Below are 26,277 nucleotides of genomic sequence, written 5' to 3'. Positions count from 1 at the left end.
AGAGGAGATTGGCTGTAAAAATCAACATAATCCACCAGGAGAGAGAGAGAAGGTAGGCACAAGGTCTAAAGTCCTAATTACCACTTTGTCAGGAGGTGCAGAAGCAGCTGAACTGAAAATGGGAAGGAGATACCTTTCTGATAAAACTGTTGTGTAAGCAGGCTAAGTGTAGTCTTTCCTTAATGTCTTTGCCTTTTATCAACATTTGCAAGTGTTCTCTGTTTCAATGTCATGAGTAAATATTTTTATTTGCAAGTTTACATTAACATGGCTTTACATGTCATTTTAAAGAAAGTATGAAGCCATGAGATGTTCTCAGTACAAGGGTGCGAGGAATCTGTAAGCAATAACTCTGGGATACCTTCACAGCTATCCCAGCTCCCCACTGCATTTCCACTATATCCAATGGCCACAGAGAGGGTTTCTGCTTGAGCTGCATGGGCAAAGTGATCCTGGCCATGTGATCAGGAAAGGCCAAAATGATGCTCCAGGTGCTGTTGTTGACACTGAAGACTCTCTGCTGTGCAGCAAGAAACTGGGTTTTCATACAGCACAAACAAGAATCTAACATAGCTGCCACGGACTACTCTAGACCACATATCCTCTTTATTAGGATTCTTATGTTTTATCTTTTGTCTCAGTATTTGATAGAAAGAATCATTTGACTCATCCTGCATGTTCCTGCAACTTCTGGTGGCACTTGGAAGCAGGCATATTCTTTCAAGGCTTGTTTGTTTTCATACTTAGCATATCCCATGCATTTTTGGTATCTTTTTTGCCCAAAAAAGATGGATGATTTCTGACAAATCTTTTTGTTACAGATTCATTCTGTTTGGAGTATAGTAGCTGTGCTGTAAAACATTTTAGGGTGTCTCTGGGCACATTTTTAGGAAGATGAGAAAAGTTACTGCAATAATAGAAGCAAAACTGGTCTGGAGAATACAAGATTAGCACAGTCAGTAAGGTTGTAGAATAGATGTAACACAGGTTGGAAGCTGAAATATTTCTTGAAGAACAGGGTATTTAAATCATAGTTAGAATCCTTTTGTTGTGAAGAAATAATTGCCTGTGTTTGTATAATCGATGCAGAGGTCAACTAAAATTATAATGGCTTCGTAGAGTGGTATAGGGGATTTTTTGGATTGCACCGTACAGGAGAGAAAGACCAGCTGGGAAAGATGGCAAAATCTACATACACAAATCAAATAGGGACATAAAGTTAGGTGCATCATGATCTCAGAACAAAGATTGTTGACTGACCAGATAGATAGCAGGTCACAGTTGCTTAGCAACTTCTCAGATTATTTTTACAGTTTAAATGTGGATGAGCATGCATGAAAATTTTAAAATACTAATTGCTAAACTGCTGTGAAGAAAGTAAATTGCGTTAAGGAAGCGGTTATTTTTCTATTACTTCTTGCTGCTTTCTTTATCCATCAATCAAAGGAAATGATAAAAATATCAGAGAAAGAGAAGTACCTAGGGAAAGTCAGAAACTAAATCATACATCAGAGAACACAATCTTTTGGCTATTTATTTCCTTTCCAAGATACTTAAATAGTTACATGCAGGAAGAGAAATGTCAGAGATATTGCAGAGAACTAAATGGGACTTTGGGAGTGAATTCAGAGAGGTGGTGAGCTGAAGAACAGCTAAAAAGGGAAGATGAGATAATCAGCTTATAGTGTGAAAACAGTCAAAGATGTGTTCCATGGAAAGAAACAGACAATGCAGGTAGATTCAGTGTATTTGTTTTGTTAATAAGGAAACACAGGAATTTTATGGTCAGTTTGAAAATATAATACTCTGACCGAAATCACCAGGTGGTGTTCCTGTGAATAAAGACAAAATGTTGGCCTTGTCAGGAACTTTTCTGTTATCTGAAGAAGAAGCAGGATTTCAGCCACTGTGGTAGCTTTGCTTAGGATGGGAATAGCTACTTCTCCGAAGAAATGTCAGAATGCTTAGCTTTATGATGAAAAATAAAGGTGGAAGCAAGATAACTAAAATCAATCCTTGGTTCAGAATTTACTAGATTGCAGTAGCTGTAAAAGTGTCTGGCCAATATTATAAGAACCTTGTCAAATGGGAATTTGAAGGTAAAAATCAATGCCACTCAACGTAGTAAAATCTTGTAAAAAAAGATCTTGTAAAATAACCTTATTACATTTTTGACAGTATTACAGATCTGATGGTTAAAAGCAATACAGAATTTTTACCTTTTTTCCAATGTGACATTTGACCAAAACCCAAAACATGGACTTGTATGGAAACAAAATAATTCATTCAGATTTAAAAATGAGTGTGCTGACAGATAGAGCAACTTCAGTTGCTAATTTGTTATTGGAGAGTCATCAGAAAGTGAACCTTCAGAGACCAGTTCTTGTTGGACATTGTTAATTTTTCATCAGTAATATAGAAGATTATATAAGGTCTTCATTAAGCTAGCAGTGACCCAGATTTTGTGGAAGAATAATGAGTTGGAATTGCTACATAGTTATAAGCCAAGTATATGTTTTTTAGTGCAACCAAAAATGTGGTAGTATGTTTGGGAACAGAGCCCAGATGCTAAACCAGTTAAGAGACTGGTTTTGGAAAACAGTGACTGCGAAAACGATGGATAGAGTCCCATAAAATTGTCACCTCTACGTGCGTTCTTAGCGCTAAAATGGCCAATTAGGTCTATAGATAAATCAGAAGAGTGTATAAGGAGCAGCTGGGAGATGGTCTTGTCTCAGTACACAGCTATTGACAGAACATCTGTGGTAGAACTGGAGGTTTTGGTGTCTGTAAGAAGCTTATGGAAATTCTTAAAGAATTTGGAAAAGATAAACCACAAAAAAGTTCCAGTGCTAGAAAACAAAGCTTAGGGCAAGAGTAACCCAGCTATCACTTTCAACTCTGTGTGACTGCCAAGTACTTCAAACTCAGCGGCCCCTGTGTTATGTGATCAAAAATAATCTGTATCTGTACTTACTGGCTGTAAGGTCCTCTTGAAGATATGCAGTGTATCTTGTAATTCTTTGTGACAAAAAAATTGTAGTACATAAGATCACATACCACAGTGATTGTTCACCATTGACTTAAAATATGATCCTCAAGGGATTTAGTATCTTCAGATCATCAGAAGTAGCCTGGGAAATAACTCAATCCCTGTATATACTACTGGCTCAGAGAAAAGGTAACTGACAATGAAACTTTTCTGTTTTGTAATCAAAAGGAGAATGGGTTCAGTTATCTAGAAACTCGTGTTAGGCATATTTAACCTTGAAATGAGTTGCATTTTTGTTAGCAATGTGTTATTAGAGAATGAGAAGCCTAAAATGTCATGTGGAGTTAAAATAATGGATCCAGTTTTTAAGTAACAGAGAGGTAGCATCCAAAAGCACCTCCATGCTTCACCAAACAAACAAGTTGCTGATTTTCTTGGATATGGCATCCCTAGAGATGCTTTGACTGTCTTGTCTCAACTGTCTGTTCATTTCCAGAGCAAAACTTGTCAAAGTTACACTTGGTTACAACCTACCTACAGGTTTAAGCTAGTGGATGTTATCCCTTTTTCTTCCTATCTCTCTCCCATCCCTTGCGTTAACCCCCTATTAGCTGGGGAGTCATTAATTGTGTGGTTAATGGTAAAAGGAAGATGTGAGGTTGAAGTTAAGTGAAAAATTGTTGTGAGATTACTAAAGCTACAAGCACAAGGAATGGCAGCCAGTATAGAACAAAAGGGCCATAACACTCTGTCTGTATTAGACTATAGCCTACTGTAAAAATTTTACTCATTATTATGCATCTGTAATAAGGTGTACCTGCTCTTATAACTCATTCTTAACAAACCTGTCTTTTCTGCTCTGCTTGCTTTTCTTTCCCAAGAAAGCTTTGATTTCTAATAAAATCAGAGAAAATAAAGCAAGGGATATAATAAACTTTTCAGCAACATAATCAGCAGAATTAATTGAGAGTCTGTCATACACAGAGCCCTTTCCTGATAGAACAGGTTTTTATATGCCCATGTGATTTAAGATACTATTGTATTTTTTCCCTGTAGTCCTTTTTTGTTGCTATAAGAGTATGGGCTAAACTAAACATGGAAATAACAAGATATGGTTGTGTTATGATCACTTGTTTGCATGTATCATGCCTGTTGTTGATGTTGAAATGGGGAAGTTTGTTTTTTTGTATTGCTAGGTCTTTAGATAAGGATAATTTGTTTTTGTTTACATGCTGTCTAGCATAACAGGATGTAAATCCCAGGAATTCTACCAGTAGTAATGAACAGCGAATAGATTTTACAATATAAACACTTTTTACTTGATCACTTTGTTATATATAGTGTAGGTTTGCTTAGAGGAGTCCAGTAAATACACACATTGGCATGGCTATTAGATATTTGATCTTTACTAACAATTAAGAAGAGAAAAAGAAATTCCAGATCTTAAAATGGTGCCTAAGATTAGTATCCTGTTCATTAGCAATGAGGATCTCAGTTTTACATCCTGGCCCAAAATCTACATCTTCAGCAGTAGTAACATGACAACCCTCAGACCTGATAGTTGTTGAATCTGTGTTAATTTATAGAAATGCTACCCCCAAATAAAAAAGTCTGTAATATTGATCTGATCTCAGTATTTTTCTTATGTAGACTATAATTTTAGTTAGAAATATTGCATGTTATGATCTCATTGCCATACTTTGGAATAAATAACTTGCAGAAAAAACAAGCAAACAAGATTTCAATATTAGATCATTATTTGGCATCGTTCATACCATTTAGGATGAAAAATTCTTCTTAATGTTTTCCTTCTTCGTTTCCTTCAGTCATATCAGACAACTAAGTAAAAATATTTATCTACACTATACCATCTATAGTACACATTTTTTCATGTTAGTAATATCTTCTAATCACTATTTTTTTCTGAATAAATATGTACTATGTCCTTCTTTCTGTGACATCTAAATGTTGTCTCATATATTTGCTCTGCATTGGATTTAATCAGAACAATCTTAATCTCCCCCCCCCCCAAAAGTAATTTCCTGGGGCTTTAAATCTGTTCTCCAATAAAGTGTTATCAGTGGTTCTGTTGTTTCATCCTAGTGTTCCATGGTTCACATGCTATATACATTTTCCAGCATTTTAGTTTTTTACGCAATAAAGTTCTAATCTTTTATGTAAAATTACCTAGTTTCTCTCCAATAACACATTTGTTATCTTTTTATTTTACTGTTTACATGTTGAGCTTTTATACTAACTCCTATCCTATTAAGACCTCCAGAGTTGAGTTTTGTAATTTAACTGACAGTAATAAAAGTTTAATTATATTTGATGGTCTTAGTCATCCAGAATAGTGGGACAGATGGGTTTTAAAAGTTTGAGGGGTAAGATTCCTTTTTACTCCATACGAAGGATTTACTGAGAGTATAATTTCTGCTAATGTGACTCTGAAAAATGATGAAATAGATTTCTATCTTAATTTTTGAACCAGCTATATTCATTGAATAAGTAGAAAGTTGTTTTGGTCTTGAAAAAGTGAGAGGTAATTTAAATATTAGACTAGATGCTTTTCTTTCATTTTTGACACCTGTAATGATGCTTCCAGTGGAGAATAGCTGTATTTGCTATGGGTTTTTTTGTGTAGTGAAAAGCTTTTGGAAGGTCTCTCTCTTGTGCTGGCTTACTGCTGTGATGAAGAAGGGCATTAATCCTCAGAAAAAAAATCAGTGTATTATTTCCCTTATTGTCTGTTCAGAAATCAGTATCCTTGTTTGCTCCTTGATTGTAGTTAGAAGATTCACTGATACCTGGAGTCTGCTTGACAGAAGAACATAGGGATTGACAGCTACGGCTTCAAGTTCACTTGACAAATGAGGCCTTTAGGGCTCAGGGTACTGTATAAAGATACATGATTTGGATTTTCGTCAATGAATTTTGACAACCGCTTATATGACTGTCAGTGTTGAGGCTAATCATTGTCTTTGCTGTCTTTGACACTTACTTTTGTGAGGCTTGGAAGATACTCATTCTCTGTAGCCAGTATTAGATCTGGTGTTGGCAGTGCCCATTTCTCATCATCAGTGGCCCTGGGAGGGGAAGACATTGGCTTCTTTTAATTTTAGCTCTGTGCGTCCTTGGACTTGTCCCATTCTGTGACAGGAGCAGTGTTGTCCTGTCCTAGTGGCACTCCCTGCTCTCCTTCTGAAGGTGAAAACAGGAGGAACTTTGAATAGAGAGAGAGATTTTATGGCTCAGATCTGTAATTTGATAAGCATCTGTCTCCTTCACATATTCTGTGTGCCTTGAGGATAAACCCACCATTTAAAATTCTGAAAAATTTCCTATGTTTTGTAAAGATGCATATTTTGTACCTTTTTATTTTAGTTGCCAGGATCACTGAAATATTCTTTACAATGTATTTTTATGTTTATGATCTTGATTTTTTTACAATTTGTCTAGAGGAGATTTCCTGCCCTACAGTTTTAATTTATAGAACTGTATCTGTATGAAAGATCATGCTCTTCTTACAAGTAAGGAGGATGCTTGACAAGTCAGAGCTATTGCAATTTTATCTATTTTTAATAGTGTTGGTAAGCTTTTTATCTGCTGTACATTTGCTGCTCTTGTCCAGCAGCACAACATCAATTATGGTATGGAAAGAAGGAAATGGCTGTAGATTTTTGGGCAGAATTGAAAAACCAAACAAAAACCCCTCCTACATTTGTCTTGCAGACAGTGAAGGAATAATGGCAAACTATAGATACAATAAAATAATACTGATTTGAGGATTTTCAGTCTATTTATGCAAATCAGAAAAGCGGTAGAAAAGATGGAAGAATCTAGGATTGCATGTTGTTTGTTAAAAGCCTATTTTTTAATTTTACAGTGACTGGATATTATAAAATATTACAGCTTTTTTAAGTGTTTGCATAAAGTTGTGCTTCAAATAATGTCAGGTTTAATTTTTTATTCAGAAGACCATCATTAGGGATCTTAATGTTAAGCTGAAGACGTTGTATCCAAGAATATTTAACTAAGCAATTGTGTCTGTCTCTTCTTCCTTAACTCCTAGAATGTGCTGAAAATTAACAAGATGTTAATACGAACTTGAATCTTTCAGATGACTCAACAGACAACGGACTCTTACGCCTGGCTGAGTTTATGCATTTACTCATTACTCTTATACATTACTGAGTAAAAATTCCATGCTAGAACAGCTAGGAGAAAAGACAGAGGTGGAGGAAATCTGGATTAGGATGATATCAGAATATCTGTTGATTTTAAAAGTCATTTTTCGTGACTAAATCTGAAAAGCTGAAGATTCATGTTTCTGGTCTTCTCTCTATGCTTGTTCCAGATATAGATGCAATGTTAAGGAGTAAATAAAGGAAAAAAGAAACAACAGAAAAATTTTAATACCTAATGACTAGTTTGGGGAATGTCGCTTTTATTTCAAGTTGGGAATAGTTTTCAGCAGAAAGGGGCACCGATAGTTTCCGTGTGTGCAACGCTTCTTGTTGCTGAGCACCAGTGAAAGTACATCCTAATGGTATCTTTGAGGTGTTGAAGATTATGGGAACTCTGCAGACACTGTGGATGTTTTTAGGGGAACTCACTTGAAATCGGTTCTTTTTCCAGTCCTATTCACTGTTCATCAGTGATCTAAAGGAAAATATAAAAATATGATACTGTTTGGAAAAGATGTGGAAAAACAGCCTGGTAATGAAGGATCAGCTTTTACTAAGCACAACAGGTTGCTCTGCATTTGAGTTCACTTGAACAATGTGGTTTTTATACGAAACAATGACATTCATCTAAGATGAAATAACATAAGCAGCTTGACAGGGGAGGATGAGTTTTATTTGCAAAGTGATTTCTCCGAAAGAGTCTGCAAGAACTTCTTTGCATAGTGGTGGAGCACTTAACTCCCTGGGTGATTTAAGGCTGACAGGCTTATTTCTCACTCTGTATTTTCTGACTTAAGCTCTCAGTCACTATATTTCATTAAGGGATTGCCTGGAAATTTTTGAAAAACAAGCATCCTTGAATGTACAACTGGAAAAATACAGCATAGGTGTTGAGAAGTGCTATTACAGTTTAATAAAAGGGAGAGTATTACAGGAACATCATATCTGGTTCTGGCTTCTATACTTCACAAAGCAGGTTACAAATTAGGAAAGGTTCAGGAAAGAGCTATAGTAATTATTTCAAGGTCTTGAAAGCTTGCATAAATAGTTTGATCTTTCATTGATCTCTGAGGGAAAGAGGCCATGTTCAAGTTAACTCTAAGTACTTAAGGGAGAAAATGTCTGACTGTAAAGGCATTATATAGAAATCTCTGCTTTCTACATAACAGAAAGATGTGTAATGAAACAATTTGATAGCTGTATGCTGATGTGAGTGTGAGGATTACTAAGTACTGACACAAACTCAAGGGAAATAACAAACTTTCTATCACTTAGTCTTACAAAAAACTGTGGATGCTTTCCTAAGATAAACACTTTCGCTCCAACTGTCAGGCTAGGGCTTAATTTAAGAATTGTTTGGTGAAATTCTTACATTAAGAAAAATGTCCAGTAATATGTCTTTTGGCATTAAAACTGTGGAACAAATGGCTGGTGCAATCAAATCATATTAGCAGAAGTCAGCAAATAAAATACTTGAAAGCTACATATACATGAAAATAAATAGAAACTTTACAATTCTAGACAAGTTTTTCTGAGAGTTGAGGTCAAGTTGAAATAAATAACTTAAAAATCAAAGCTAAAATGAAAATTAGTTAAATGATTAAGAAAAAGAGAAGAATTTTTACTCTGGAAGATGGAAGTTGTTTATCAGATTTGTGAGTACTCATAAATTATTTGCAGTCAAGTTTAGCAAAAATTCAACACCATAATTTTACTACACACAAAATTTGGAAAATAAAATTCAGACATATGTAGAGTCTTCTCTGTTGAAGGAGAGTAAGAATTCTACAGATAAGTTTGAGCAGTGTTTTAAAGAATACACGACCTATTGCTACCAGTGATTAAAACTAAAATGTTATCGTGGTTATCCAGTTTTAAGAACAGATGGTCATCCAGATTGGTCATCCATGATTTCATCCAGAATTTTTCTACAGGTAGAATAGACTGTGCCTTTAGGTATTGGAACATAACACTTGCTGTGGCTTTGAGTAATGGAAAAAGAAATGTGTAGACATACCTGACAGGTAGAGAGTCTCATGTATTTACATGTGATGGTTCAGGATTACTAGAGTATGCCAGTATTTCACAAGAAGGGCTTTATGTTTGGTTGGTTTTCTTTGTTTGGATTCTTTGTTGTTTGCAATCTTCTGCCTTGAAAGGACTTGACTTTGCCCGTTGCACTATTAACGAAAATCTGATGGTAATACCCTTGGAGTAGAAGTATTTTTAAAAAAGAAAAGATATGGAAGTATATGATTGATAGTAGTTGATCTGAAAAAGCAATTCAGCAGCATATCAATACTTTCTATTATACCTTCTAATATTAAGCAAATATCATCTATTTTTGCCATGTCAGTAATGATACATTTTTGTAGTTCTTAAAAATAACTGTAAGTTTTTAATTTTCAAATGGATGTGCACCTAAGCAAGTATGTCCTGATAAACACTAAATCAAGCTCAGTACTGTTTTTATAAGCATGTATGTTGGTGAACTTTTCTAAGCAGGCATGCACCAAGGATGCTTTAATTCTGTCATATGGTGCAGTCTCTTTCCCAGTTTATAAAGGTAGACGTAAAAACTCAGGCAGGGAAATAAAACTAAAAAAAAACTTTGACTGCAAAGTTGTACTGTTTCAGCATTAAAATTGTCCAGGAAGAGATAGAAATGCACAATGCATTTACAATGAAAAATTGTTCTTAAAACGAAAGACTATTTTTTCCACCTGGTTATTTAATTTAGGTTCAGTATCAAAAACTAATATAAGAGTGCTGTAGCCTGTTACTGCAAGATCTGACAATGCTGGCTGCCTGCTGTTACACTCTCACTTTCACTCCCTGCCTCCCCTCCAGTCCTCGACATGAACGGATGAAAAAGCTTTCTCTGCAGAACTACCGAGAAGTGTTAGGAGTTACTTACTTTCCTGATAATTATTCTTACAGTTAATTTACTCGGGTTGTTGTGGCTTCCTCTGGGAAGCCTCAGACTTGTTTTAAAAGAACTTCTGGTTTACTTTTTTTTTCTTTCCTATTTTAAAGGAAACTTCTTTCCTTAAATAATTTTAGATTACAAAAAGAAAGGAATGTGTATTCTCATGTACTACAGAAATCTCTACCTCGCACTTGTTAAATCCTTCTGGCACAATTTGCCATTAAGCCTTCATTATTCATTTTGCATTGACTTACTATTTTGTAGTAAATGGTGTAAAAAATAGTTAGGTCTTTGATTCTCTCAATGTAGCATTACTTAAACATTCAGTGCACTACTTTGTATTAGTTCTGAGCTCTCTTCTTTGATTGTAGGAAATTTTGGTTAATCTTCCTTCTTTTGCTTTCTGTTGCTTACTTTTTAAAGACCTTGTGTTAGCCAGTTCCTTTTTCCACTCGTGCAGAATCATGTTTTTGTGAAATTTATAAAATTTTGGGCATCTGTTTTTGAGAGATATCAGCTCTGTCCTGTTGTGATTTTAGATTCAGTGTCTTTGAATTATAACTCTGTTTTTCTCAGTTTGAAACGTCGTAGTTCAGCTAATCCTTTTCTGTAGGGGGCTATGCATTGGATAACTTAAGAAAGCACCCTAACTTTACTACCTTTCTTAAATTATATTAGGCAAACTTGTTCTTATTTGAAGGCTTTCCAGTTGCCCATTAGCATAGTAAGAGTCAGTAGCCTGCTTGTTTGTAAAGCTTTTGCAAATATTCTTAGGAAATACTGAGGAGCCATTTTTATTAAAAAAAAAATAAAACAAAGAAATGAAACAAACCCCAAACCTCCAAGCTTTGGGGGAAAGTCTTTGTTCTACTGTACTGTAGTAGTGCAAGCTCTTAACAAGCTTCTGAATTTGATACATGAATGTGGCTGCTGAAGATTTGTGATAAAACTTAGAAAAAGTTCACTGTTGTTTGCATTTTTAAATCAGTTAAGAAAAAAATGCTTTCATCCTTTTTTTATCTTTTCCTGAGCAGAATCTTCCTTTTCTGGTTGATCAAGTATATTTAGCTGTTGGCTTAGATTTGTAAAAACACTTAGTAGGTTTTTAGAAACTCTTTCACAAGTCTGTATCCAGATAAAGCTGGAGAGCTGCTTTGCAGAGAAGGCCCTGGGGGTCCTGGTGGACAACAAGTTGAACATGGGCCAGCAATGTGCCTTGTGGCCAAGAAGGCCAATGGTATCCTGGGCTGCATTAGGCAGAGCCTTGCCAGCAGGTCGAGGGAGGCAATCCTTCCCCTCTACTGTGAGACACATCTGGAGTGCTGGGTCCAGGTCTGGATACAAGAAAGACATGGACATACTGGAGTGACTCCAGCAAAGGGCCACAAAGATGATGAAGGAACTGGAGCATCTCTCATAGGAGGAGAGGCTGAGAGAGCTGGGCCTGTTTAGCCTGGAGAACGGAAGACTGAGGGGGGATCTTATCAATGTGTATAAATAGCTGACGGGGATGGGGAGGGTGTAAAGAGGATGGGGCCAGACTCTTCTCAGTGGAGCCCAGTGACAGGATGAGAGGCAATGGGCACAAACTGAAACACAGGAAATTCCATTTAAATACAAGAAAACACTTTTTTACTCTGAGAGTGGTTCAGCCCTGGAACAGGCTGCCCAGAGAGGTTGGGGAGTCTCCATCCATGGAGATATTCAAAACGTGACTGGACACAGCTGCTGTCCTGGTTAGCCTGCTCTAGCTGACACTGCCTTGAGCAGGGGGGTTGGACCAGCCAGTATCCACAGGTGTCTTTCAACTCCAACTATTCTGTGATTCTGTGAAAGTTTAAAAACAAAACAAAACAAAAAGAACCCTTTCACTTCTGTTTGTTATGTCATGGATCATCTTTTCTGCCTAGCTGACACGATTTGTGAAATGATTTCTGGATCTCTGAAGATCCTGCAACCCAGTATCATTTCCACCTTCAGTGCATGAGATACTTCAGAAAAAAAAATCTTTTCTGCATTTGCATTTGTTTTCACAAAGTCATAGCTTAGCAAAACCTAAACAAGTATTCATGCTTTTCTTCCTTTATACAGTTGGCAATGCTATTAGGGCTATATTGTTGCAATTTTACTTACGTTAGTTTTTTTAATTTCATATCAACAGTACCAATCAATACTATTGTTATACGTATATTGAAAAAAATTGAAAATATTTCATTAGTTAATTTGTGCATAAGAGCTGATTTTTATTTTTAACTTTTTTTCTTGATTTTCCACTTGGTGTTTTTCTGCATAAGGGTAAAAAGGTGCATTTTCAGAATTGTGAACCATTCCCTGATCATTGGTATTTGTATAATTATTAGTTGAATTCTTTCAGTGACAAATGATATCAGACTTTGGGTTTAAATGATAGAAAAATGATTTACACTCATTGCTAAGCTTTTTTTTTAAGCATAGTATCTTCCTGTACTGAACCCTAATCAAACAAATCATGCACAGTGATAGCCAAAATTTCAAAACAGCACTCATTAAGGACAAAAAAGAGTGGTCACTTTTTCAAAACTACTGGGTAGTCTGATTTTCAAGTTCAGATGAGCACATTTGAAGACCTGATATATAAACAGAAACCAGAAGAGTCTGGACTCTTCAGTATGGTTTATTTACCCTTATAGGCATCTGTGCTTGTAAATTCACTCTTTACGTTGATGTAACCAGGTATCTGTGACACATGTGCAGTGTCTGAGGCTGAATAAAGTTCTCTATGAAATTTATGAGCGGCTTTAGGCTGCTGAATGGATGTTGCTATCATTGCTGAGTAGCAGCTAATAGAATGTGCAATTACTTGACTAACTGCTGACGGCTGGTAGTTTCCTTCTTTTATAAATAATGCCAACAGATCATTATATGGAGGACTAGAACTTCCATTCCTGCTTTCCCTCCTGCAATTTGTAATAAGGTTAAATAGCAATTACTCCACAAAGTGTCATTATTACTAAACTCAAGTATGTGCTTTCTCTTAAGTTTTAATGTCATCAAGAAGTTTCTTTGAAAAGGTACTGTTGGTGGCTTGATATAGCTATTGAGGATTAAGTTCACAATTCAGGTTAGGCTGACCTAAACTGATGAGTGGAAAATATTAAGAGCAGGAAGGCATGGTCTTTATCAATTCCAGATGGTGATCAGACTGTCTTTCACACTAACTGGATGACTCGGGGTGTCAGGTGGTTGCTACAGAACATGACTAACACCCATGTGCTGCAAATGCTCAGCTTTCTAAGAACGTGTGGTGATGTTACACACTGCAAGTTTTTGTTTTGCACCTTCCACTGTTTTGACATCTGCCAACTATACTCAGCTGAGATTCAGAATCAAATGTTTTCTGTAGGTATTTGTCTAACAAAAACCTAAAAAATTAAACTTCTCATAAAGTGTTCTAATTCCTGCTTTCAAAAGCCCGTAGTATATAGGACATTTAACCAAGTTGTGGGTGGTGAAATTTCATTGCCCTTCTCAGCACAAGAATATTCAAATTATCATTTCTTCTCTACCCAAAGAATTTCCTAATTGTCAAACAACAGACTGTCATGGGAACAGTTCTTTGCTTTACCTGTTGAAGTGAGAGAACGTGACATCTGTGATTGGTGACCAAATTAAAACTAAAGGCAGCCATGGCTCTGTAGCTAAGTGATTAGGACACTCATTGGTGAAGGGGAATTCAAGGCTCTGGCACATGCTCCAAGGGTTGTTTGCCTATTTTATGTGAACTCTGTTCCCATCAGATGACAAATATCCTAACTAGGAAAACTGTACCAGCAACCTGTGTTGTTCTGCCTGACTTTTCACTGTCAGAGGAATGCTTGCAGTCTCATTCCTTTCCATGGATGCAGACTGCTTTCTTTCACATGGAAATAACCTAACTGCGGCTGCCTGTTGCTCACTATTACTACTTTTGTCTCACTACTTGGCCTTGTTAGGCCAGCTGTGACCCCATGGATTATTTTCATTAAACCTTTGAATTAATTCCTAGTCTAATCTTTGCTTAATATTGTATGAGACTCTTGAAAGAAGAAAACATGCTAAGTTGAGAAACCTTTAAGACTAATTACTTTATGGCATTTAAAATTAGCATGAAAAAACATTTTGCAGGAAAAAACAACCTTCATATACAATTCACAGGCAAGTGGTTTCTGCAGTCATTTTGGTTTGGAGATCCTGTCTCACTTTAGAAACCATGTTTTATTGGATTATCATATTAAATAAACAGGACCAAGTTACTTGCTTTCCTTTATGTTGATCATAATTGATCATAATTTTTCAATTATTCAACTAACCTATTCCTCAATGTAAACTTTTTTAATGCAAAAGGAACACATATTTTAATAAAAGTAATGGCAAACTAAATATTATAAATATCAAATGGGGTGAGTAGGAAGAGTCTTTTTTTGTTTTTAATTTTGTAAAGGAGGCAACTCAGATTTAAAGCATGCATTACAAAGATGGGTCCAATTCAGTGAAAGATAACTCTGATTTCTTCTTACTGAGCAGACGTTTAAAATGAAGTCATAATATAACGTATGAAAAGCCATAGTGGGTCAGATCAAAGAGCATTTAGTTGACTACCCTATCTTTAGCAAAATATATGGTTTCTGTATATTTAGTAATTGTCAATTAATTTCTTCTCAATAAACGTGCCCAGTCCTCTCACTGAGGTTGCAAGCTTGGAGATTCACAGTATCACATGCCAAGGAATAGTACTGGTGTGCGCGAACAACACTTTCCTTTTGTTTGCTTTAAACTTTGCTACTACTAGCCACAGTAGACAGAATAAATGATCATTATCCATGGTCTCGATACTACTCTTCATTTTATAGGCCTCTGTCATATTCCTCCTCTATTGTTCTATTGTATGGAGTAAACATAGCTGTTATATCCTTGGGGATAAAGTGGAGGAATCAGAATTTTCTCTGTTAATCTGCATTAGAAATAGTTTAGGTAAGTAACCAGTTGCCTGGCCAAATGTGCCTTTGAAAAGTACAGGACACAGGAATCAGTAGGGATGAAGAGTGAATCAAGTAGTATCCCAGCTACCCAAGCCATTTCAGTCTTCTCACATGAAGGGCCATATCAGCCAGTGGAATGGATCATCTTTGTTACTAATAAAGTGTTGGCACTTATGCCATTTAAGGTATTTTAGTTTTAAAAATTTCAGCTGTTTTGCATCCTCATAAAAATAAAATGATCCTTTAATCAATGCTACTATTAATTCTTTTTTAAAAATACCACAAATTAATATCATTTGCAAAGGTTTTGCATTAGTAATTGCAGTTTCCATTGAGTGCAAGACCCTAAAACTCATCTTATTCTGCAGAAATATTTTGGAGCTTCCAGTACACTGTATTGTCTTTCTTCAAATACTTGATTATCATCTACTTCATCTTTTAATGCAAGTATTTAAAATACATACCTAAAAAATTTATGTATATATTTTGCTTCAATATCCTAAAATTATTCTTGTAGACAGATAAAATTAGACACTGTGTTCATGAACTGGGGAATAGAAAGGACAGTTTCCTGCCTTGAATAACTGACAAACTCAGGTCACTTTTGTGGAATGTAGCCGATGTGGATAATAATGTGGTGACAAAATACAAAAAGGTAATAATTCAAAAATTACCAGGCCATTAATCTTGTCTTTAAGAGAGAACAAACTAATTTATTTCAGAGAGGGTTAAACCTGAGGTGCAATTTATAATCTTTTTGATAACCTAGTAGTGTTGAAAGATTAATAATATCATTCTGTATCATTCATCTCTTGAACTTGAGCTATTTTTGTGAAATAACCAAAATACAGAGGATATAAGTCAACAAGAAGGCTTCAGCTTGCTCTTTATTTGCAGAGAGGTGAGAACTGAAAACATAAGGAATTCCACTTGGTGAAAGAGAATGAGCAGCATTGCAAACGAACATTGTTTGCACTTTCAAAATTCAGTAGTTGTCACTAAAGATATTAAAATAGTTTGAGTCCGGTTGTCATATCATCACAAAATAAACCACAATAAAGGAAGAAGGGAAATCCACAAAATTTGCCAGGCTGTTACCTCGGGGAATGGTGGTTTGTTCCGAGTTTTATCTGCAAGGTTCTGTTGTGTCATTACGTTGTCTCTGGCTTTCCTCATTATCTTTTCCAACTAAGGGCTTTTTTCATTGGTTTCTAGTCCTGGAAAACACTGTGAAAAAATGGTTCTAGGTAAAGATAGAACTACAGCAAAGTTGTTACAGTTGCAGTCTTCCTTCATGTTCCTTAAAGACTTATGAGTAAGTTGGACTGGAGAAGTCTCTTCATGGCCAGGTGCCTTCCCTTGTCTTTTGGAATGAGTGTGCCACAAGGGCTAGGGAAAAGGTGGCAATACTGTGAAAGCATCTGATCCTTTCTGTAAGCAAGAGCAAAGGAAGAATCTGCAGCAGACTGCAGCTGGCTATGTCCAAATGGGGACAGCATTTGTATTGCTTCTTCCTTACTCTAGAGATTACTCTGGGGAATTTTCCCTACATGCTGTGGATTGGGCAAATGGGACTTTTCATGGTTCTGTTGGATAGCTCTGGCATTTTAGGAAACTCAGGCTTTGAATGAAACATTGGACGTTTGAAAAGGCTAATGAGTAGCTCTCATGAAAACTACTAAACTTAATGGAATTTCAGTTATTATTGGGGCTGCTATTGGGAAATACACTGTATTATCTCAGATATCTCTCACGGTAACTGTTGACAAAAGTATTCAATAGCAATTACTATATGTTTTTGATATTTGCAGAAATTCACATAAAAGCAAACCTTTCTACCTGTATAGAGTTTATCGGTTTAAAATGCTTCTCTCTCTACACTTAAAAGCAATACAAAATGTTGTTTGGAAGCTTGAATATACTTTTTTCTTAAGGAAAATAAAATTTTGACTACACTTATGTGATCATACTCCTAAAATTCCAGTGTTTGTTTTACATTGTTGTATATACTGTTAGACAATCTCTTACAGTTTATAGGAGCTCTTCCTAGATTCTGCATGTAAATTCAATGTTTCTGAGAAGTTTTACATCATTGCATTTGTTTTTCTTTTTTAGAAAAAAGTGCTGCAGTTGAGCTTCCTATTAGATTTACTCCTCAGTATGCTGGTCGCTACTGCTGTCAGATTCTTCTGAAGTCCTCCTGTGATGTTCGTGTTTATATGATTGAATGTGTAGTGAATACAGACCACGCTGAAGCTGAGCTTGAATTTCTATCTCCAGCTTATCAGGCAGTGATTCAGGACATTCCAATAGTAAGTTCACTTTACTACTAGAAGCTAGACTAAGATTCAGGATTTTTAAAAACTGGACTCTGGATTACTGCTGTTAAGATTTACAATTGTAGAATCTGCAAAAGTGTGTAAATACTGACTTCAGAATTATTACCCCAAATCCATTTTGGACTTAATATAAAGTTTGTTGGGAAAAGTAGTTCCTGGCAGTTCTTAGAGTAAATTATTACTTCGATGGGCTTATTTCTAATGGTTCATTTCTATGCTGACAATTGCTATCCTGCTACTTAATGACGTGTTAACACAGTGAGAGTGAAAAAGAATTGTTTAATCTGAGGAACAAACATATTATTTCTGAAAAAAGAGAGATGAAATTGAGGAGCAAAATAGAAGAATTAGATTATATTGTGATATTTTTTCCAAAATGAACTTAAAATTACAATTTACAAGATATGGCAAGCATAAGCAGTATATTGTATATAGTTTTATCATCTCTGTTTTGTATTTGAAGCTTTTGACAGATGAGAAAGAAGAGCAGGGAGTGAAGTTGGAGTGTAGGTTGGAATATCATCTCCCTCAGAGAAGTATTGCTCAAAATTTAGAAAATGTTTCAGATTTGAAAGAAAAAAATGCGGAAGTGATAGGGAAGGAGTGTAAGTTGCAAAAGAAAGGGGCAAAACTTCTTTAAGAAATAAAAATGATAAACTATTTCCTGAGACTTGATGTAGGGGATATATGTGCTTGATACAACCTTTTTATATTAGAAACTGAAGAATACTAGTGAGTTGTTTTATAGAAAAGTTATTCTGAGATTTGGTAAGTGAAGGAGTGGGGGCAGATCCAGACATGGAGACTTAGTATCTGGGGAAGGACCATATTGTACATGCTCAGTGAAGCACTAAAAGTAGGCAAGGAACTAGTTCACTGAGTAAGAAAAAAATAGTAATGAAAATTAATAAAGAAAATGAATCATAATACTATATTTTCTTAGGCATATCTGTAAATATATTCATCTATCATTTATTAAACATTGATATATTGAACGTTCCATTAGCTGAAATGCAGCTATCATATTGAGAAATGTAGAAGGGGAAGACTTTTTCCTCTTCCTTCAGACAGAGGGCTTCTAAACAGATTTGTTTTATTTTTTGATTTTTATTCACTGCTGAGTGTTCCTACATATGTGTTTTTACATGTCATTAGGAGTCGTGTTTTTGTACTTTTGAGTTCTGCTTGTTTTCTTAGAAAGGAAATACTAAAATATCCAAAATGAAGCATATACTGTGTGTGTGTATGTCTCTGTTAGCCCATTTCTTTCTATTGAATGCATACATAAAAATCTGCTCTAAAACATGTGCCCTAAATTTTCAAAGCCGAACATTGATAAACTAACAAATATAAAAATGTGAAATTCTTCATGTCCTTTTACACTTTAGTCTTAATTTTGGGAGTTCACGTTATTTTTTCACAAGGTTTCTTTCACATTCAGTATAAAAAATAAGTGTCTTACTCTGGAAAGGAAGTAGATATTTTAAAATTTTACTTATATTCATTCTCGCTCTAGCATCTTGCCTAATTTATTGTATGCCTTCCAAATCCTGAGCTGAATGGAGAATTAGAAATTTTTCCATATTTCTGTTATTACATGTTCTGTTATTCCATATCACTGTTGTATTTGCCATTCAAATTACTGAACTTTGAAATACTCTATGGAGACACATGTTCATATAGAGTGAAAGCAAGGTATGAGTTTGTTCAGTCTGCTAAACTTGTTTCTTTGAACCTAATATTTAGAGCTCAAAGCACTTTACAGACACTAGCAAACTACCTCTTGCAACATCTGTGTGACAGGTGAAACGTTTTGTATGTGGAACAAGCAAAATGATCAAGTGCTTTGCTTAAAGCCACACAGTGAGTTAGAGAGAGAATGAGAATGAGACCTCAAACCCTCCTGAATATCAAATATGTGACCATTTCTTGATATCAGAGTAAAGGCTGAACATCCTAAGTTTCTGTAATTTTCACAAGTGTGAGATGACTGTAGTTGTTCCATCATTCACTTGCAGCCTCTCTTGTGAATGAGATTTTTGGCAAGCATTAAATAGCGCCATGCAGATACTTGTAAATGTTTTTAATGATACTTGTAAAATCCCACTGATCATTGGCTGTATCACACATATATTCTTCCATAGAGTCTTCTTGCTGACAGTATTGATACTGACAGTACTGCTGCTAGTAGCTTTGGCTGCCAGGAATAGAGGATTTAGGATTAGTTTAAGTTATTTTTAAAATGCACTATGTTATTTTCCCAGAAAATGCTCTGAGCGAGTACTTTCAACTGAATTCTGCGCTCAGATTTGATGATAGCTGCAAGTGAAAGCTGAACTGAATGTTAAGAGCTTTAAATGTATAATCTAATTTACATCTTTACCTTGATTTCAGAGTAATATGTCCAGTCAGGACTGGAAACTTGAAGCAGTTCTGGAAGGACAGAGTTTTTATGGCCCTCCTGTAATATATGTGGGTCCAGGTGAAACAGCTCGGTATCCTCTCATGTTCAAGCCTATTGCTGAATGCGTAACAATGGTAAGAGAGAAATTAGTTTCAACATTTAAAAGGAATTCTTCTGTTGATAAAACTTGCATCTGTCTTCAAACTATGGAAGTGCTTAAGCAGTTACTAACATTAAACATCTGATTAAGAGTTTTCTGAATTAGTCAGAAATGGAAAGATTTCCTAATAACTGAGGTAAAACCCCAAAGAAACTGCCTTTTCAGAACCTAAGTTTTAATTTAAATACATGTATTGAATTGTGTTTCATTGCCTAAGTCATGAAGTAGTAGCACTGAGTATTTCTTATTGCATGCATACATCACAAGTGAATTTTGGTGATGAGTATTTGATTATTTCATAAAATAGTTTCTGTTACAAGTTAAGCACTAACTACAAGCTACTTTTACCATTAGAGTAATCACTGTTCTGAATGCTGAAATGGAGAGCAGAGCAAAGGCTATGACACCTTTAACAAAAAGCAGTGTATGTATTTTTGCTTGTATGCTAGCGGAGTGATTTTGCCTGCAGGATGCTATTCAAGCATATGAATTGCAAAGACAAAAAAAAAGTTCTGTGAAACATTAATAATCCATCTACATGCATTGCCAACCAAAAATAATGTAGTTTAGAAATCCACTATTATAAAACTATTAAAAGCCCTAAGCCTTGAATCCTTTAGTGACTAATAAACATTTTAGTTGAAGTACAGATAAAAATGATTGAGCAAAATTATTTTTTATACAAGGACATATGAGAACATATTTTCTTGGACATTATATTTGTATTCCAGGTACAAGCCTGGAAGCTTACGAGTATGATGGCTTTATATTATTAACTTCATAACTTAGAAGAAAAAAAGGCATCTCTTTCTTTAGTTTTCTTCAATTTAGCAGAAAAGCTTACATATGAACTAGGAAAGTTAATAGCAACACTTTTCTGAAAGCTTGCTTTTGTTGCCTGGATTTAACTCCTTTAATAGATTAAAGTAGTTGCTTTGGCAGCCAGACAAGACTTCTACAGCCCTGAAACTTTTTTTCTTCTTTCTTTGACACAGGGAAGGCTTACTCTACGAAATTACACAGATGGCACCGAAAATATCTTTAGCCTTAAGGGAATAGGGAAGAAACCTCTGGCACTGGATCATATTGTGATAGATTGCCAAGTGAGACAGGTCACTCAAAAAGTATTAAGGGTGCCCAATTATACCAAAAACAAGTTGACATACAAGGTAAATTTATGCAATAACGTTGCAACTATTCCTCTGTCCAAGGACCTACAAATTGTGTATTACAATAGCTGATATTATTTTCATTGCTGATATATTATTAAAATCCATGTATTCATGAGAAATTATATCTAACTAGTAGTTTAATGTATTTGGATAGGCATATAGTAAGGAAGTCTGTGAGATAGTGCGTTTTATTGTATGTTCCATGGGGAAAAAAAAATGTGTTTTTTTAGCCTGGTTCCTAAGGGGACAAGACTTCTACAATTACACTGTCTGTTCATTTGCAAGTCTTTCCTCCCTCCCTCCCCCACAAGATTTGAAACCAGTGGCCAGTTTCATCAGTTTTGAAATCAGAGAAAAACGACTTGAAAATACAATGTTCCTAAAAACTTCTTAAAACATTGGCTTATTACAGGAAAGGGCCAAAAATTATTATCCCATTATCCTCATGCTGCAGCATGAGCTCACTGCGTACCTGTTCCTTATGGCTTGCTGGCCTGGCTAGGCGACACTCACATTTCTTGGAACAAATTGTAACAGTTGGTGTCTTTTGCCCAGCTGTTGTTTGAGGGACGCTGGAGGGAACTGGGAATACTCTCTGTGTTTGCTGATGGGAAAGAAAATTTCAAGGAAATAATTTAAAGGTTTTTGAGGGCAATGGGTCACTGGAGAGAAGGAGGAGGTGCTGAGGTAATTGTGGCTTGGGTAGAGGGACATAAGATACAAATTCTTAGGAAAAACATCTTTGTTAGTTCCCCTGCTCAGGACATTCTTTATACTATTAAATAAAATCCTTTGTGGTTTTTCGCTTTTTCATTAGCTATATTTTATAACAGTATTTACTCAAATACATTTTCCTATTTAAAAACACTGTTGTATCACTCTAATTCTCCTGCATAATTTTTCTACCATTTATCTTCTCAGTGTGTTTAATTTGAAGCTCAGAAACTTATTTCAGTAGTTTCCTCATCATCCTTATGCATGTGTAGGACCCCATGTCACATGCCAGCAGAGAGGGAAAATGTACATTAGAGCAAAAAGACAGTACTTTTCTTCTGAGCTGCAGAGAAGGTTCTCTAGCAAGAACACCTCGGACCTCAGTCAGCAAAAGCCATCCTGGGAACTCTATTACGGCATTTAAATCTAGAGTAGATAGATGCTAGATACTGTATCTACATAGCATTTTCTAGGAGGACTCAATCTATAAAAAAGGCAGAAGAATCTGCTCTAAAAATTGTCAACATACATACATTTTTGAACTGAGGTTTTGTTTTTATTTTTTCTAGTTATCCTTGTGGGTGGGATGGAAAAGGGGAGAATATAGGTTCTAGCAGGTAAAATCTGACTAGTTAACTAGTGTGGAGTTGTGAAATGAGTATCTTTTGTTCTCTGTCTTTTTGTCAGTAGCACCAAGTGCTGCTTTAATCAAAATTCAGGCATCAGCAGAGAGAGGGCCTCACCTTATTTTATACAGCAGTATAGAGAGATCATGTAAATACCAGCAGCACTCTTCTCTTAGTGTGATGGTTATTCATGTCAGTGCAAAATCCTTTCTTACACTCACGCCAGTCTTCAATTTTTCACTATTAGAGGAGTATTTGCATTTAATAAATTTTGGATAATATAGAATGGCCTGGCTTTACATTCTTATTTGACTCACTGTTAAAGCCCCCTAAACAAAGTAAGAAATGGACTTTTTTGTGCAACACCAGCTTTGACATTTTTCTTTTCAACAGTTTGAGCTTTTTAGTTGTGAATGCATTTACATTTCTAATGCATTTGTACTTTTATCTGTGAAAGAACTGAATGTTTTTGAAAGTTGGAACAGAACAATTTCCTCTGCTTTCCCATTTTTGTATCAACTCAGTATTTTTGTGCCATTGAAATTGAAGGGCATTCAAATATCAAGCTTCAAAATGAATGCATTGAAATTGTTCACTATATGTCTTTTCCAGAAATGTTACATTGAATTGATTTATGGCAGTTGTAATTGTTTCAGGGTGAGCTGGATATTAAACTTCTTAGACCTCCTTGAGTGTATTCTCTGGCTACCACACACACACATACACACACTCTCTCTCTCTCTCTCTCACTCACTCACTCACACACATTATCTCTCTCCTTCACCTCCTTCCTCCCCCCGCCCCACATGAATTGACAGTCCGACCATTTCTAATCCAAAGATCAGGGAAGGTGGCTCCTGTTTCATACAAATTTTAACTTTTGAGATCTGGCTATGTTTGTGTACCTTTTTGCTTTCGTGACTTTTGGGAGATAAGTAGTAAGGCCAAGTACAATGAGTTTATGCTTGTATGCATGTGGTACATTAATTAGTGTAAATAATGTATTTTCTCCATATTAGGATTTTCCCCAGAAGCTGTTGCAGAACAGTTGTTGAAGCAGGGTAGGTTGGAATTACTGGAAAAAGCACGATTATGAAAAACTAGTAGGTGTCTGGAAACTGTCTCACCAACAGAACAGGCATTTCAAGAGAAACAAGGATAAGCAATCCCACTTTTAGGATTTATTACCTAGGCTTTTAGCCTCTCTAAATTGATGCACTGAAGATTGGAAGAGAATTGTTTCAACATTTCATCAAGAGACTGTAAACAAAGACACTTAAATGTAGTCATTTAGAAACACAATTATTATATACTGTTATTTTTGAAAAAGGTAAATTAATGAAAAGAAAGACTAAAGGACGGCTAAGTGGAGGCATCAGGAATAAAGGAAAAAGGCCAGAGACAGAACTAACAAGATGAATCCCTTGCAGTGCTCCCCAGCAGATGCCATATAATATCTTGTGCTGTTGTAGTGAGTGAAGATGATTTACTTGCTTTTAATTTCAAAAGGATTAGTCTTCTCTAATCGGTAAATTAGGATTTAATCAGTAAAACCAGGATGTGGTCATCATTATCTGTTGTTATTAGGTGAGAGAGGAAAGCCTCCTTTAAGAAAGAACTGTGACAGACAGCCTTGTTAGAAATGCAGAACAAAGATTATTTATTTGCCCAGAAGTGCATAGCATAAAGGGCAACAGGAAAAACAAGCAATACTAATTTTGTCGTTGTTGTTCATTCCATGCTGCCTGATTACTGTAATTTCTGGATAGTCTGTTGAGAAGCAGAAGGCTCCCTTCTGATTTTGTCTTTGTCAGTGTTTCCCTTGGGGACAGTTGCTGACAGCAAATAACTCTCCTACTTTTTAATCCAGCATCTTTGAAATTTTACCCTATTGTCTTTTTGCTTAACTGATGATTGGGAAGAGGAAATTTTGTCATCCTTGGTGGAACAGAACAAAGCTAATCCAAAAATAATAGCTTTTTCAAATGTTTTTGAAAGGATCTTTTGCAATTCTGTTGGACAGTGATGCTTACATTTCCCTTTATAGAATGTATCCACTAGACAAGGTAACTTCTCATAGATAAACTGGGACATACATGGTATTTTTTAAAAACATAGATAGTTCATTCTCTGCAATAATAAAGCTTAAATTATATAACATGAATGATATAAGAATGATATAAGATGTGCCAGTAGCTTACAAATGTAATAATTTTCAGGCACGTCCATAAAGAATTTACTGCACAATGAATACTTAGCAGTTTGTAATTTAGGTGAATTAATAATTAAGTAATTTTGCCTTTGAGGTGTAAATATAGCATGAGCATTCTCATAACTGAATATATTAAACTATTAATTTAATAAAAAGTCATTTCATTAAAATTCATTAAAAATTTAATTACGCCATGTAGATACTACCATGTTTCTGAAAAATCACTGTATATATTTGATATCTTCAACCAAAACATAGATACCACTGCAAAGGTGGCTATTCAAAATGGGATTTAAGTCTGGGAGGAGGAAGAGGAAAATAATTCTTTTCCTCCATTAAGAAAGCCCTCTTCCCTCTGAATAATGCTTCCCCATATCTAACATATAGAGAATGCCCATATCGGGAGCAGGAATATGTGTAGTTTGATTGTGCAACCACTAGCGTATATCAAGAGAGTCAGGGAGGGAATAAATGCCTGTGGCATTCAGTGGAGGTCACATGCGTAACTCCCTCAGTCTACCTGTGAAAATGCCAAGGAAAACACTTATCGGATGCTAAATTAATTTAAGGTTAGTGACTGCAATGTAAGTGGATTTTAGTGACTGTAAAATTAGATTCAAATCATCCTACAAGAGTAGGAAGTGTAAAGTAGTTCTATGCAATCTAATCTGTTAGTCTGATGATAGAATTTTTTAAACCATTTTCTTTTGATTTTTATATAGAGCTATATCTGCAGGATATAAATAATTGACTGGTGTGTTGATGGTTGCTTCTAATGACACCTTTGATAGCAACTTTAGCCATAAAAGTGCCTAATTCTTTCAAGGCTTGGCTTTGCAGTAAAAATATAAAACTGTAAAACTGTTTTTCTCTGTGCTGTTCAAAACAGAGATCATTCAAGTAAACTCTCAGGAGGAATCTCAAGGCTCAGTTAAATTACCTTCCAGGTATTAGGTTATATATACAAACTGTTAGTCATTTCTGAAAATAACGTAGAATAAATATACAATCCAGAACTAAAAAAAACCCTTTACTCCAATGCCTTATTCTCTCTCTCCTCTTTATATCCATTCTAGATCTTCTCTACCATGTCAGTAAAAGAATGAGATTAAGGTTGGGTATTTGCAACAAATGTCTCAAAATAATAAAATTATGCATAAAAATTTAATGAGAGGCTTTCTTGTTCAGGTTTTGTCTTTTTTGGTATTGTATGTGAGATTTCCAGAGAATAAATTCCAAGTCACTCTAGTAACCTGATTGCTGAAGGTCTCCTACTCTCGTCAAGTTTGTATTCTTTAACTACCATGAGTAAATCTGTGTATTCCATAATGACTCTAATTTTATCTATCCTTCTAACTTCGTAACAGGCTTCACTATGTAAGAAGTGTTTTTCACAGCAGTAGTGAATGGTTCAAAGGGTGGATGGCCTACAGAGTGTAGTAATAATTGTAGTTGTTGGCAGTTTTTGTGTGGCTACTAGTTAGGCAATTGTTTGATCAGGTAAGAGTGGGTTAAGGTCTTAGGTTTTTTTGTTTCTTGAGATGG

At 35.5% G+C, this 26,277-nt stretch overlaps 1 protein-coding gene across 1 annotated transcript in view; it reads left to right on the top strand.

Moving 5' to 3' along the window:
- The window catches only part of CFAP47 (cilia and flagella associated protein 47), a 377,656-nt gene that overhangs the window by 175,709 nt on the left and 175,670 nt on the right, over positions 1-26,277 (top strand). The window contains exons 46-48 of the mRNA XM_067289744.1: positions 17,221-17,417; positions 19,839-19,982; positions 21,004-21,177. Of these exons, the coding sequence (XP_067145845.1) occupies positions 17,221-17,417; positions 19,839-19,982; positions 21,004-21,177 (515 nt within the window). The remainder of the gene's footprint in view (positions 1-17,220; positions 17,418-19,838; positions 19,983-21,003; positions 21,178-26,277) is intronic.

The sequence above is a fragment of the Apteryx mantelli genome, chromosome 1 (genome assembly GCF_036417845.1).
Source record: "Apteryx mantelli isolate bAptMan1 chromosome 1, bAptMan1.hap1, whole genome shotgun sequence".
NCBI lineage: Eukaryota > Metazoa > Chordata > Aves > Apterygiformes > Apterygidae > Apteryx > Apteryx mantelli.
This window is presented reverse-complemented; position numbering and strand designations above follow the sequence as displayed.